At 38.3% G+C, this 16498-nt stretch overlaps 1 protein-coding gene across 6 annotated transcripts in view; it reads right to left on the bottom strand.

The window, feature by feature from the left end:
- Positions 1–8056: 8056 nt before the first annotated feature.
- Positions 8057–16498, bottom strand: part of UBR2 (ubiquitin protein ligase E3 component n-recognin 2) — a 56297-nt gene continuing 47855 nt past the window's right edge. For 5 of the 6 annotated variants that reach the window (XM_015622042.3, XM_015622041.3, XM_015622043.3 and 2 more), the window contains 8 exons: positions 15858–15948; positions 14958–15088; positions 14214–14322; positions 13914–13970; positions 12343–12420; positions 11896–12066; positions 11109–11210; positions 8057–10324 (listed from right to left, as the gene is read on the bottom strand). In XM_015622042.3, the coding sequence (XP_015477528.1) occupies positions 10183–10324; positions 11109–11210; positions 11896–12066; positions 12343–12420; positions 13914–13970; positions 14214–14322; positions 14958–15088; positions 15858–15948 (881 nt within the window). In that variant the 3' untranslated portion in view covers positions 8057–10182. Of the gene's footprint in view, positions 10325–11108; positions 11211–11895; positions 12067–12342; positions 12421–13913; positions 13971–14213; positions 14323–14957; positions 15089–15857; positions 15949–16498 lie in introns of those variants that run through there. The other variant, XR_004496765.1, reaches the window with a different exon arrangement.

The following is a 16498-nucleotide window of genomic DNA, read 5'->3' as shown; positions in this document are numbered from 1 at the left end:
TTTCCTTCTGAATTCATTTTTTGGATCTGTTTTATGTGTTCCTATACGTGGGAAGGTTTTCCCACTTCTATATAATGCTCTGAGAGAAATCAAATCTTTCTCTTTCCATTTGCCCAGCTAAACTCAGGATGTGCAAGCAGACCCCTAAATCACCTGCCTCTTACTAGAAACAGAATTTGCTGTTCTATTTTAATAGCAGCCTCTTGTAGTACATAGGAATTAAAACATCTTCACAGCCATGAACATGATGTTCTGATCATGCTGAACCATGTGAAACCACTGGCATCCTCAGGGTCTTTGACAATCAGCTGGGTTTATAACCTATTTTTCTCCCTCTGTTTAAATCAAACTTGTAATGGACATTCAAAAGAACACATTGTTCTTATTTTAAATTTAAGTCTAAAGCTCACAAAGTCAAATCTCCCTGCAGCAATCCGACGACTTCCAGAGCTGTGCCCTCATTTTCAAACTAATAAACTTCAGAAGGATGTGAACTTAATTCATGCAAACCAGGCCACTTCTTTTTAGGTACCTCCACATGGATTAGCAGCTTAAATCCAAGTATCCAGATCTCAAGAGTCAGCCCAAGGCCTCAAAGTGTCAACTCTTAAGAAATATCACTTTTAAAAGAATGACAAAAAGTGTGTTATTTTACTGATGACATTTATTTGAAGGGACGCAGAACATTGACTAAAGTGCTTTAAAGGAGGAAATATAAACAGCTTCCTTAAAGCTATTAGTTCCTAAGTAGCCTTAATACAATTTATAAGATTAGCCTCCATGCATTACATGAGCTTGGGCATTTGGTAATACCACACAAATACAAGTGTGCAGCTTAGCAAAGAGCATGGGAATGCTATATTGGGCTCACAGGCACCACAGACCTCCTAGCTGATGGGCTGGGAAGATTTTCAAGGCTGATATAAAGAAAAAAAGATCCCAGCAAAACAGTTACTGATTTACACCCAACTTGCTTGTTTCATGCAAGAAGCCAACGCTGTTCTTAGCATAATCAATGGAAAATGAGGACGGATCACAAATGCTTATTAAAAAAAAAAAAAAAAAAAAGAGCATTATTAGAGATTAGTTAATTAAGAGATAAGGCCAGAAAAATAGAATGGAACCATGTGATAACAGCCCCCTGTGGGGAAGACACAGGCTTAGGCAAATTTATTTCTGGCAACAGCAATGCAGCTATCTCAAATCTGAAGTCATGCCAACATGGAACATTTTCTGATTTTTATCAGACCTATAGTGCTCAGTGACTGACTGAAACTGGACTAGTAAAACATCTCTCTCAAAGCACCTGCATTTGCTGTTCCCATGTCATTCCATAGGTATTTCTGAATCTGGATCCAATGCATGTTTGTGAGGTGGGAAAGCTGGAGGAAACCCTGGCCTGGAGCTCAGCTTTGTAGACTTTCCATCACAGTCTCTGCAGCACGCTGCCCTGGGGGACACCCCTTTTTGCAGTTCCTCCCTAACATTTGGGAGGGCTCCACAGAGGGAGGGCTGAGCAGGACTCTCACCTCCTATCCCACCAGCTCCCCACAAAGCACACGCAAACAACTACTCTTGCCTGATGGTTTCTAAGAGGGTAGTCCATAAATCACGAGGAAGTACATTTCCACAGTTTGTTCTCAAAGTTCTCCAGAGCAAAGGGTGGTGCAGGAATCAGAGTGAAACAAGAACCAAAGGGCAGGTCTGCAGCCTGCCACCAGACTGATGCACACCCCCTGCACCAGGGAACCAAGCACCACATCCCCGGGAAAACAGGGTCAAGCAAAAGCAGAAATGAGGAGACTTGGGCATGTGGACCTTGGAAAGGCACAACTGCAGCTGGAGGGTGATGAAAGGAGGAGAACAAAGCACTAAATCTCAGGCACACAATTCCCCAGACTGACTCCCTTGATAATTAATTGAGTGAAAATGTTTAGTTCTTGGAAAAAAACCTCACAGAAGTCACTTTGAAGTCTGTGATGATACAGAATTTAACAGCAGCACCAAAGAAATGCTGTCCCTCCCAGCTGGAGATGCACATAGCCCTCGCTCCAGCCAGGCAGCCATGTCAGGATACCCAAGCTGGAAGGTGACTCTGGCTGTGTTCATCAGTTTGAGGACACACACAGTCCCCAAACGCAAAGTTTTCCTCTTACAAATCACCTCCTGCCTTCCCAGCCGCCCAAATAACCTGTCCAGAGGGTGGCACAGCTCTGCCTTAGACAAATACTTTTAAAGATGGGTGTGAGTTTTCCCATTTACACACGTGTTTTCTCCAGCACAAATAAAAAGCTAAGGTTTAAAATGACAAAAACACAGGGGGCATACCAGCAAGGACAAGGTGAATTCACAACTTTGTATGAATGAATCTTTCATTAATTACATAAATTAATCAAGAGTGTAAGTAACATTGATTCTATAATGTCACTGGTATATTTTAAGTAAATTCTGACAGCATTTCTTGTTTTCATTCCAGAACATTAAATGTAATTAGAACTTAAAATTCAAATTTATTCTTCATTTCTCTAAGTTCTTTTATTATTGTTATTTTAGAGTATTTTAGATTATTTTTGAGATTAGACAATATTAAAAATGGATAAAATGCATTTCAAGAAGCATTTTATTCAGGGAAAATCTTGCAGTGGTATATGTCTAGATTTCAAATAATTACTACCACACCACATCCCTGACTCCAGTGGGAGAAAACAACTTTCTGTTTCGCTCCCTCTTTGCAAGGTGGCACTCAACCAGGAGTGCTGCCCTCCTCAAATACTTCACAGCCAGCTCTCTGTCACTGGTGAAGGCTTACAGGTGGATCCCAAATCTCAGAGAAGAGGATTCAACTCCATCCTCGCCTCATCACAACCACTGCTGCTGCAGCCCTGGAAACTACGTGCACCTCAGTAGCCGTGTCTGGAGCAGGGCATCCCACCCTGAGCACCCACTGTGCTCCAGGGCAATGAAGCAACCATGTTTGCTCTGGGGTTTGCTGTCCTAAATGGATGTGACACCTTTCAATGCCTGGATAGCTGCTCTTCCACATCTGCCCAACAATTTGAAACGCTGCCCACACAGAAATGTTTGTCTCACACATGTTTTTTGCATTAGAAGCAGTTACCCCCACCCTCCCACCTGAACACTCTGTGCTTCTGCATGCTCCAAGTGACACAAGTTGCTAGTGCAGAGCATTTACCACTCCATTAGAAAAAAAACAACTCAAAATTCCTTGTTTTCAGCTCCATCCTGTTCAAGCTGACAGAGTGGAGCTTAAAGCATGCATTACAAAGTAGTATACAGAAAAAAACCCCACAAAGTTCTTTGTTTCAGAGTTCATGCCATGCTCCAAGCTTTCAGCTATTAGAGCACTTTGAATTACCAAAACCTGACCTGGAAGGAATTATTATACACAGATGAGATGCCTGACTAGTTCAACAGCATTAAGTAGATGCTTAGCAATTACTGCAGATTTTTCTTCTTCTAGTGTATTTAGTGCTAAATTGCACCTTCATTCCAAGACTCTGATACAATCACTGACAAGAAATCACAGGCTTCTTGGAGCTGTCTTTACGGGGAGCAAACAAGACCTTTCTAATGCAGGCATATGTAGTTAGAGGACACCAGTGAATTACATCAGTGAACACACTGCTGATCTCCTCACCCTCGTTATTTTTATGTAATCTTCTCTCCTATTCATTAACACACTTTACCATCCTCCACACTTAAGAGTACTGCAAGTACAGAAATACGTTTCACACGTTGTTCCTCAAATACGTGGTTGATTTCAAATCAACACTTTGGTTTTATAAGTCCTGAAATATTCTGCAGTGGTCTGCACAGACACCATCCCTAACCTGAGCTCAGCTGTCCCACCCTGCCCAGGGCTCTCTACCCAGTCTGGCTTTCCTTCCAGGATCCCACGCAAAGGACAAGCTAGAAAACTTACCACCTCCGAGCTCACGCTGTCTGAAAAGAGACTGTGAAAATATATATTCACAAACTGATGAAAAAGTAACATTTAATCATTGCTGTCATGGAGACGAAGATCAGTACTTGCCATTTCGTAGCTCCTACACCTGGCGCACTGCGAAACTCCTCATACTCTCCCTTTTCTTTTTTCCTCCAAGAGAGGAGTGTTTGACAAATCTCTCCATCAAAGATGTAAGATTTGGGCATTTAATGTTTGTATGCCAGGAAAGGGGAAAGGTGGCAGAAGAACGGGGGGTGGGAGGGGAATAGATTAATATGCAAAAGACTCAAGATAAAAATATGCAAAGTAGTTTTTATCTGTGGAACAAAGATTTGTAGAAGAAATGTTAAATCTGCCATGAATGAAGTATGGATAGAAACACACATGTATGTACATGTATGAAACAGCAGAAGTAACTGAGCAAGCCTTTAAAGAGTAGCATGTATGGATAACAAGGGATGTGACTGACAGCAATAAAGCGGGAAGATGCTGAGGAATGTGCTGTTTCCACCCAGCCCAGGAAGCCTGATCTCCAAATGGCCCTGGTACAGTCGCCTTCTCAGCAGCAGACCTGTGCTTTGGCAACAAGAGGGAGAGTGTGTGGTGTGTGCCATTCCTCTTCATGTACCAGCCAAGGCACCCAAAACAGGAAAAGACAATAGGCAGCCTTACTTAAGATTCAGGATGGGTGAAGCAGGATACTGAAGCAAAACACAGCCCCACAGGTCCTACTGAATCCCAAAGAATAAAAAAGAGATTTCCAAAAGCCTGTCCTCTGTAGCACCTAGTCCTGGCCAGACTGCTTGGACATATGCACACACACACAGACACACAGACACACACACACACACACACCCTGGCAGTGTCTACAGTGAACTTCAGTAAGATGAAATCACCATGCCCTTCTATAGGGTCTCAAGCTGAAGTGAGAGGATGTTTTAGTACTGAGCTTTCATAAATAAATACATCATAAATACTCAGCTACTTCTCCGGGCCAGCTGGTGATAAGGGGGACTGGATAAGGGGCAGCATGCTCCTGACATGAGCAGAAGGGTAAAAGGTATGCCCAACATATGGTAATACAGCACTCTGTAAAAATCTGAACCATTTTACTGCGGCTTATATTCCTCTATCAGCCTGTAACACATTTAACCAATACACATTGACTACTATAAGGTGACAAATAGTATTATCAACAAAACTGGCTCAATTCTGTTGCATAGAAGTCACATCTGAAATAGCTATTAGAGAGCTTATTCTCCCAGAACAGAACCAGGAATCACTATTTCTCCTGACCCTTAGCCTTGGAATAAAATGGATAATGAAATCCCTTCTTCCCACTATTGAAAAAAGCTTCTTAACTGTCTGAAAAACACAGTTCTGTGGGACTTTTAGTCAGGCCTCTGAGAGTTTTCTGGTGGATGAGTTTCAAGAACCAAATCTGAGGGAAAGCACTGACAGATTGAGAGCCTCAGCCAAGGCTGGGATCCCCAAGTTCTTCCCTGTTCCTGATCCAACAGTTCAAACTTCCACAACAGCAGAATCCCGACTCCATGGGCACTTCTGACTGGCAGCAAGTAAAGGTAGGGAGGTTCCAGCTCCTCCTGGCCATGCCTCCAAGCTCCAGAGCTGCCTGTGGCGTGTGCTCTCCCTGCAGCCCCAGCAGCCAAGCAGCCAACCTTATGTACTTATCCCAGGCTTACAGTGATGCCCTTCCATCAGTCACTGTCAGTTCTCCAAACCAACAAATGATACTCTCACAGGGTAAAGCTCACTCATAACTTGGAATTATCTGCAACTGGAGATAAAGTGTGCTATCCTTGCATCCACATGGCTTCTATCAGTCACTAGGAGATGGACCACAGCTCTTGTTTAAGCAATACTTATTTACAAAGTTCTTCCCAAGAGATTATTTCCACATTTGCATGAACACAGCCCAAAAGACACATCAACTCTACTCTAAATCCCCAACATTCAAAACCCAAGAGGAAAAAAATCCAAACCAAAAAGGATTCATGAGAAGAGAGACATTTCCCTAAAGACAACTTGCCTGTAAGACTTCCCACTGCTGCTAAGCAACCTTTCTGTGTGCCTGTCCCTGAGGAGATGTAGAAGCCATTCCATACAGCTTGAACCAGCTACCCAGAGAAAGCAGAGTCAAACTGCAACGTGTTAGCTGTGCATGCAGAGGGGTGGCTGGCAGGCTCCCTGGCTTGCACCTCTCCAGCACCTGAAAGCAGTCCTGCAGAAGGCAGGCCTGAATAACTGAATCCACTGCTGTTACCATGAAGTCTGCAACCTTCTTCACACAGCATCAAGAACTCTGGGACAATCGCCATGCGGAGCTGAGGAACTGAACAGCTAATGGTAGAGAAGGAGATGCCTCCCTAAGAAAGTTCCTTTAATGACAGTTAAGATATGAGAAGCACCAATCCATTCCCACTGTGATGCAGGACTGGTTCAATAAAAGCTATGCTGATTCCAGTACAAAAATACTCAGATCCCTAGACCCATAGAACCGCATAAAGATGACCCCAGTAATTCTCACTTTTACCAGAAGTGTCTATTTTTTATATATTTTGCTGCTGTAAAACACTTTCTCTGTACTGCAGATGTCTCACTTTAGAAAAACTTTCAATATGATTTCTGACATCCTCATAACCAATTTGGGGAGTTGTAAACTGGGCAGACTGCAAGGTGAACAGAATCTTGGCTGTATTTTCAGGCTCAGAGGGTGGCAATGAACAGTTTGAAGCAAACCAGTTACAGGAGGAGTTCCCCAGGGGCTGATATTCAAGCCCAAACTGTCTAATACTGTCATATTTGACTTCTATAATCAATAATCTCAACAGCAGAATGGAAATAGAGGGTCACCACTTCCTGCTGGAGGCAATTCCTAGAAAGGAGCAGAGGAAAGTCCAAGGCAGAAGGGAGGCTGATTGAAAACTCAGTTCATCTCATGACACAACACTACTGTGAAGAGATGTGAGATGCAACTCCCCTTGTACAATTTAATCCTCCAGAAAGGAAAGCAGCTGGGATTTAATGCTGAAGGTCAGTTGAGCATCCAGCTTCTCCTCTACACGTTCAGGCCACAGAGGAAATTTTCATTATGACAGAGCTTCTAAACACAACAGTGTCATTTAACATAAAATAAAATGCACTTAAAATGAGATGCCTGGGCTCGAGCACAAGCATGAGGCAAGGGTTCACATCTAATGAGAAAGGACAGAAAAGGGTCTGTGCAGCTGCTTCACTCCATGTCCCCTATCCCATGAAAAGGAGTGAACTGTATACTGCAGGAACACAACCCTTCAAGTCCAGGTTGTTCCCAGGGCTAATAAAGTGGGAAGGCATGAAATTCACTTGCTTAATGATCAGTTATGAAGACTAGCTTAAGGGATATAGGCAGAAGCTGTAGAGAACCAGAGGAGACCTGAAAATGAAAATAGTCTTGAGAATCCACGAGCACTTCCTCTCAGCCAAACTCCCTGTAACATCAGATGAAGTGGTTAGAGAGCTGTGGCAGCACTGGCTCTTGGCACAGAGGCAGTCAGAAGGCATCAGGAGTTTATTATTTGGTTATATTGGAATAAAAATGAGCCTCCTGTGGCAGACTGGGGGGAGTAAAAGTGTTACCTTCTAGTATGAACAGAGTAAATAACGTTACTGATGTACTCAACCCTTATCCCTTTACAAAATTTAACTTACAATCCTTTAAAAAGATGATTAGACTTTTTTGTAGAGGTCAAGAAAGGTTTAGCTGACTGAAGCAAGTGACACTAATAATATAATCATCTTACATTTATAGCCAGGGAATTGCAGATGTTGCACATCCAGGTATTTCTGTCAGCTTGTGATTAACAAGGGGCACACTTGAAGAAACAAGTTCAGCAAAATTCTAAAAACAACATTTAAAAAGTACTTATTGGTTGTTGACACGAAAAGCTCATCCTCGATGCTTTCAGTTTAGTTTTCTATTTTGTTATGATGGCTTAGTATTTAGGAATATTTGTCAGGTTTCTTGTTATTTTTTTTCTCCCCTCAAACACATAATACATTCTAGACTGTACACATAATCCATAAATATTAAAGTTATAGCAAATTTATTACAGATATTTTTTCCCTGATACTGAAACAATATTATATATAAATATTTCTACATTAATATAAACACATGCAAACCAAATCAGAAAATAAAAGTCTTGAGTAGAGAATGACCAAATTGCAAAAAAAAAAAGATAAATTGTGTACTTTGCAACTATTTGTGGTTGCAGTCTCCGACTTTGATCCCAAAGGCAAAACAAAAAATCCTTCTTGCTGTCAATATTTTGGTTTGCACAGAGAAATGTGTCAGAATCATTGATTATTTTTTTAATATTATGATTACAGGAAAAGAGTTTTTCAATGCAGTTACACATTACTTGAAACTGTGGCACATAGTTTAAAAAGCAAAGAAATAGTAACATCACCATAGAAGTGGGATTTCTAAGTACCATGCACAGAAAATCGTTGGTATGTCAACCACTCTAACTAGGGAAGGGAAGAGGTAAAGCATTAATGTCATTTTCCCCTGCAATTTCTCCATGTCTCTTCATAAAAAGTGACAGAAATATATAAATGATCCAATCTGTGACAGGTAATAGAGACAAAAGTAGTTTGTCCTGATGTTAAGAAAAGGAAATCCACATTGCCAAGTTTCTTTATTTGATACTTCACATCTTCACTCAATACTATTACTCAATGTTTGAAAAATTGCCCTGTACACCATGAATATACAAAATTTATCTGAAGCATCAAATCTGTAAAAATAGGAACAATTCAGTTAGACCAAGTGTAACTGAAGACCTGGCAGACAGTGAAAGGAATTGTTTATCCGGGCTGAGACGCAGTCAGAAATTAAGACTTAACTAAAAGAACCAGACTATTAAGGAAATAGAACTATGTAAATTAAGATTTTACTAATTTGTCAGAAGATAGGAGAGGGAAAGGTAATGGATTTTATTTTCAATCAGTAAGCATAATGTGATTTTTAGAGACACCTTGGAGGTCTAATTACATACAACTAGAAAACTCACTGCCTTCAGGCACCCTCATATCAAGTGCAAATCTGCGCAGTTATAGAATATATTTATAAAATATACTATATGCAAACATCTTTACAGAGCTTTAAATCAAGCCAGAAAGTAAATATACTTGATGGGACAACAGGAAAAAAAACAAATCAAAAATCAAAAATGTGGGCAGTGTGGTTGTGGCCCTTCAAAGCCAGAGGAAACCACTCAGTTTATCTGTAACGAAAAGATAGGATTTGCACCTTCAAAGTTGTCTGTTAACAAAAATGAAGTAAATATCTTCTGTGCTTCTGAAAATTAACGTAAAATTAGCTTTCGTGACTTTTACATATTATTGTTATCTTAAAATAACTTCTAAAGCACAATGTCAATCCTTGAATACCAATAACTGACCACATAATTGAAAGTGAAAGGGTTTCCCAGCTAAATTCAAATTAAAAACTACATAATTCTAAGGAGTGCAATGCTCTGGAAAAAGCTTTAAATTAAATTATTTTACTTGTAAAGCTAGTGTTAGTTTTTTTAGTTAAAAAACAACTGGAAGCAAGAAAGCTGCAAGAGTACAAATGACAAAATCCATTTTAGATACACCAAGTGAAAGAGTGAATTATCCACTGATGCAGACAGAAACATCCATTTGCTACATTATTTGCTTCCTTACTTCATTCCATTGCATGTACACACAGCATAAGTATTAAAATGCAGAGTAATAAATAAACCGGCTCAGATTACTAGCAAGGGGCAAAACACAATCTGGAATTGTGCTCTATCTAGTTTCTGTTTCAGCAGTCTTTTGTCTCTTCAGTTCATATGAAAAATCATAGTCAGACTTCCAAAAAGAGTCATTCTTTTTTTATCAGAAACTTAAGTTCATTTGCCCAGGTTTATAAACCCAAGACATTTCTGTGAAGGAAGCACAGTGCAAATTATAGGACTAATAAAACTTGCTTACATAGAAAGAAGTTTACTTGATTAATGTTAACTGGTATCTTTATGAAATACATTGTAAAACAAAGATTAAATAACAGGACTGAGTTTGCTGGGGTTTTTTTCCTTAGGCTTTTTTCCTCATCCCTCCTTTGAAAAGCTTACTGAATTACAAAAATCTTTAATAAAGTTCCAGTCTTCAGCAGATAATCATTATAAATGCTGCCAATCAATGCCAACTAGAGTTTGATTTGCTTCTTGTGCATGTCCAATTTCCTCTGTAATACTGTGCTGCTGCCAGAGTTTTTGAATCTTTTTAAATCGTTCTTTGCACAGATGTAAGGGATTCCCACGTCTGAAAAGGAGATAACACTTATCAGGAATGATAAAACACTGCAACTAAGCACAAACACTCAGGTGTGACATACTAAGTTTTAGATAACCCCAAAGAATACTACAATATTTAGATAACCCTTTAACATTATTCTGTTATCAGAACAAATCAACAGGTATTTGGATGAGTAACCTGCAGTGCTACCTTGTCTGATTCCCGTTCCTTACAGCTCAACAGTTCCCTCCAGCCTCTGGAAACCTCAAATCCAGCCCACAGAACTCCAAATGCAGGTTTTTAGCAACCTTTCCAGGCTGAACCAGTTCATATTCTCTGGTTTTGCCATTCAGAAATGGCAAGCATTAACAATATGAAGTCCCTAAACTACCCTTGCATGGGAAGCAGAGATAGGAGCTAAGACAAAGAACTACTACATTAAATAAAATAATACCGTATTATTTCCACTTGGTATTAAGTTAACACAAGTTATAAAAACAAATGCACTAGATACAAATGAAATTTTCAGGCTTAGTTTCTAGCCAACTTCACAGACACTAGAAAGATTTAACTTTTAACAGTTTCCAAGACCACTGTTTTTAACCTAGGGAAGATCAACCCTGAAATATTTTTGACCTAAACCCACATATTAACATTAAAACATCTGAAGATACTATATGCAGCAGCAATATCAAAACATAATGTTACCTATATAATTAAAATAAAAAGATAACATAAAAAGTTATTTTTCCTAATTATAGATAGTTTTATAATTCCTGTCTTTAAAAGACGTAGCTTTTAAAATATTTACCTGAGTCCCTGGTCTGTCTCTCCATAATCATCAAGGTAAGGAGGAGGATAAAAGCAGCCCTTTGTTTTCCCAGCTAAAAATAGCACCTGACATTCTCGTACTCTGGAGAGAGATAGAAAGAAGATTTTTAGGTATTGATTTTTAGGTGAATAGTTTCTCATACTTTCATAGGCACTGCTTTTCCAGTTCTTACCTACTTTCATTCTGTATAATCTGCATGTACAGATTCTTAAAGGCACATTTTTATTTAAACTACATCTCTCATTCTCTTCCTGTCATAACTCCTCAGTAGCAGTTAAAAACAATGTCATTTCATGTCTTATTATTTTCAGTCTGAGTAAAATACCCAACAGAACTACAAGTAAACAATTTTGCTTCTCACTAATCTTTGTCAAAGTGAAAATATGCATTATCTAACCCTTCTCTATAAGAAGGAACACAACTATAATGAGTTTTTATTTTTTCACCAACAACAGCAGCAACAAAATAAAAGTATCTATCTTCATCATTTAGTAATACTTGAGTAGAAACAAATGCACAGGCAAAACAAATTAACTTGAAAATGAAATTTGAATTTTCTTTGAAGTTTTATCTTCAAAGAAGCAACCTCTGAACCTTACACCAAAGCATACAAAGATGAATACACTTTAGTTTTTAGGAAACACTGTTGTTAACAAAATACTGCCTTTACAAACCACCCCTGCAATCCCATATATAGAACTATTAATTTAATAACTATACACACCATCTAACCCAGGAATGAAAGGAGAAATGTTCAGCTCCTTACCTAAGGAATATACCCACTCCAGAACCACAGGTGTATGTATGTGCAGTACAGGCTCCAACATCTTCCCCTTCAAGTTCAGTCTGGCAGCAGTAACTCTGAGAACACAGCATGGTCCCACACACAAGGCACAATGTTGGGGCTCTGCTTTTGTCACCACCTGATTTCGGACACCTTTTGTTAGGAAAAAAAAAAGAAAAAGAAACCCACTGTATGTGTAAACTCTATATAGCAAAAAAGATTTAGAAGTACTTTTGAACACTTATACAGTTAACAGCTGAAATTTCTATTTCACTGTTTCACGAAAATACAGGATAGTTTGGCTGATAAATGCTGTGTGCCCTTTATGATTCCATACACAGCTTTGTGAGACTTCCAGGTTAAAGGTTTCCCAGCTGATGAAAAGGAGCAGCAGACTTTGGGGTGCTCATGTAATTGCATACAACTTACGAGAAATTGGATGCTTGGTTAATGAGGCAGCTGTAGTCGTCCGGAAGGTCTATTAATTTGTTGGATTCTCTTGCATAGCTAGAATAAAGCAATCAAATCAGCACTCATATTTCAATGAATAATACACAAGTGACTTCAAACTCATTCATGTTTTCCTGACTCATCTAAACAGCATCTGTGAGTAATTAATTTTTTAGAGTTTCCCTCTTTTCTGCCATTTTTTGAGTAAAATGGTAGCACATAAAAAGATGAACACACCTCTAAATAAACCACCTCCTTTTTTCTTAATCTTTTATGAATTTGAGAAAAGGCAGAGGTGGAAAATACATGTCATTTGTATGCTTTTAGCAAACCTAATTATGAGGTCACTACAGACTTAGAGAAATATTTCCTGTATAAGTTTGTTTGTATTTTCTTTTTGTCACTAATATTGAATGGAAAATAGCCTGACTTTCAAGTTTAGGGAACTTGTACCCTGAAAACGATGAAATATGCATGCCATGAAAAAGAACCTATTTGATATCAAATACTTATATATTTGCAATATATTTAAAAGTAACAGATACTATACACAAAATTCTAATCATCTTCAATTCTAGGAATAATACAAATTAGACTGTGAAATGCAAACAGACATTTCTAATGGAAGAAATGTACAGGAAAATGCTGAGAGGAAAAATAAATCATCACTGTCAAGTTAGACATAAGCTTTGGAAGAACAGATAAGAATCAACAAAAGGAACACATGCAAAAGATCCCAAAAATCACATGTGGCAAGAAATCAATTACACAACCAGAGTACTCTTACTGTGTAAGAAATTCTGTTAATGGTCTGGTGTTTCACAGATGAAACGATTAATTTTTATTTTTGTCACAGCCTTAATGTATACACAATGTTAAAAGATTGACTTTATGTATTTAGCACAGGAAATTAAAAAGCAGGGATATGTTTTTAATGACAGTACTGTGAACTTCACACTCATTTTTAATTATTAGTATAATTGTTAACCACTATTTTTATCCAGCCTTCAGAAAGAACAACACCCTAAATGCCTTTCTACACCCACTAAGTATTACATGCATTCTAAATTCAAAGTAATTGTGCAGCAAGAACAAATGTATGAAAAGCTGATTTTCTTTTCAGCAACTGACTCGGTGTTGGCTTTACTGAAGGAATTGAATTCTTTAAAAAGACAATTTAAAAAGCTCTTCAATGCCTGGCATTTTTAAAGAAAGGTTATACGTATCTTTTAGCAACAGCATATTTTTTGCATCAGAAGGTACAAAGTAATAGGAAATATGAGATGAAATTTAATGACTTCTAATTCCTGAACATCAGTTCTAAATAAAACCCCAATATTAAACTTTGCCTTTAAAATCTACTCACTTAAGCAATACATTTTTTTCCTTACAAAGTTAAGAAAAAAAATCACTTCTTCCCTAATATCTTTATTATTTGATAAAGCAGAACAGATAAATTATTATAAACACCCATTAGAAGAAATATTTGGAGAAAGCTGCTACATGAAAGTTTTGCCCCCTGCCTCTGCTTAAAATCTCTTTATGTTTACCTGATAGCATGTCTCTTGCCTTCCAGGTATCTTTTTACTTCATTGTTACTGCACCAACTACAAGAAAAAAAATTGGCTTTTAACTTCAATAGATGATAGAAAAACAAATAAGCAAAAAATCCACTGTACATCTATTAAAAAACCACTACAACCAAAATGGTTTCTTTCAAAACATGTCTTTCACAAACACTTTTCAAAATCTATGATTCACTTCCATAGGTATTCCTGGAGAATACTTACACTACTGTCTTGTGGAAGATTCTCTATTATATTAAAACTAAGCACAAAAACACAACTTACCTTTCTATTAATGTGTTCAGAATCTCACTGTTTTCTTGAAAAAGGCAAGTGAGGTTGTTTGGCAAGGAAAGATAGCTACATAAATGTTCAAATTGGTTCGCTCCATTTACTGAAAAATAAAAATGGTATAATTCTCATAATTCTATATTTAAAATGTGTATTATGACCACCTTCAGATTTACATTCTACCCCTACATATGCCATATGTGGAGGACAGTAAAGAATGTAACCAACATCAATTATCTGGGGCATAACATAACATAGTGAATTTACAGAGATATCATAGAATGGTTTGGATTGGAGGGCACCATAAAGACAATCTCATTCCAAACACCCTGTCATGGGCAGGGACACCTTCCACTAGATCAGGCTGCTCAAAGCCCCATCCTACCTGGCCTTAATATTAATTATTAACAGATACTGATTGAATGATATCAGTGCAAGCAAAAGCAGGTCTCATTTGAAAATAGCAATCCATAGGGGCTTTGAAACAGAACCTTATTAACAGAAGGGAATCCATTCCTCTTTTAAGTAATCTAGAATGGAATTTACCTCTATATTAAAAATACATTTTAAAAACAAACAAATTCATTTTTTTGCCTTTTTCATTATGCTGATATGATGCTGCACTGGTAACAAGCCCACATCCACCCAATCAGCTTCTTCAGACAAGAGAGTTTAAATGTAATTTATTTTCATCATTAATGTTTACATCTTAAAAACTGATTCAACACAAAGCAATACCTTGAATTTCTGAGGGTGCTGGGACTCCATTTAAGTAATGAAAAAACAAAGCAGAACATCTCAGGAAAGGCATGATTCCAGCTTTTAGATTCCTGCACAGGTGCCAGCCTGAGGAAATTTCTTTCAAGGCACTTAAGAGAATAAAAAAAAAAAAAAAGTTTGCTTTTATTTAATCATTTCCATTTGAGAGCTATATTTAGTCAGTCTTCCGTCACACTGCATACTAAATTATTGACTTCAGCTGAAACAATCACTATGGAAAGTGCTTACTTCAAAGCAAACTCCAAGAAAAACAACAAACCAGAGATTCATTAAAATGTAACCAACTGGAATAGTAATTTAAGGAGAATTCTGGATTCTGGAGATTCACAGAATGCTTTGGGTTGGAAGGGACCTTAAAGACCACTCATTCCAATCCCCCTGCCATGGGCAGGACACCTTCCACTAGACCAGGTTGCTCTGAGCCCCATCCAGTCTGGCCTTGAACACTGCCAGGCATGGAGAGTCCACAGCTTCTCTGGGCAGCCTGTGCCAGTGCCTCACCACCCTCACAGAAAACAACTTCTTCCTAATTTCACCTAAAAACTGCTTTCTTTCCATTCAAAGCCATTCCCATCCTAACAAGTTTTCTGTACTCAGACACTGCCAATTCCAGATTCTGCAAACTGACTAGCACAATCTGAGCACAATCCTCATGAGCAGGTATCTTCCTGATCACAGATGAATTTACAGGAATAATTTCTTAATTGAATCTACAAGTGCTTGATAAGAAGCAAGATGTAAGAGTTCCTAAGTTAAAAGTGTCATCTTTGACAGCATTAGTATATAGAATTCAGTCAGTAGTTGAGTTCAGGAGGGAGAAAAATAACATAAAATTTTACCAAAAGATCATGGTTTTACCTTCCTGTACACTGGCAAAGAAATTTATACAGTGTAAGCACAGCTACTTCCTCTTCACTGTTAGTGTTTTCTTGGTCCATGCCATTCTCTTCTGCAGAAGAAATAAATAATTAACAAATTGTTTCATATATACATGTTTACACAATAAGATTGTATTTTTTCAAGTTCTGATAAAAATGTCCCAACAAAGTGAAGTATTCCACTGAGCATATGATGTACTGGACAGCAGTTTTCTGCTGCACATCTTGTATGGTAAGTTTGTGCTATTGTCAGCTCCAGTGAGGTGCTGGTTTAGTTCTTCAATTGGTTTGGTTTCTTGATGTACTTGCTTTTGGAAAACTAGGCCTTATCCAGCTCCTCTTGCCAGGAGATACATGATTCCTTACTTTGCTGACTGCAACTCATTCATCATGCAAAGGAATGATGCCAGGCCCGTAATAAACACTCCCAGGCAGTGCAACAGTAGCTGGAAAGCCAGAATTCGTTACTAGCTATGCTCCAAGAAACTCCCAGAGTAGAGCAATAAAAACAACACGAGTACAATATATCAATACTCTTTGTGGCTCAAAGACAGCACCAACAATTCCATTTTGTAACTGTAAAGTGCACACATTTACCAGCAGCACCACAGCTTTTTCCTA

This window comes from Parus major, chromosome 3, assembly GCF_001522545.3.
Source record: "Parus major isolate Abel chromosome 3, Parus_major1.1, whole genome shotgun sequence".
Taxonomy (NCBI): Eukaryota; Metazoa; Chordata; class Aves; order Passeriformes; family Paridae; genus Parus; species Parus major.
Note: the sequence above shows the minus strand (reverse complement) of the source record. Positions and strands in the feature narration are given on the sequence as shown.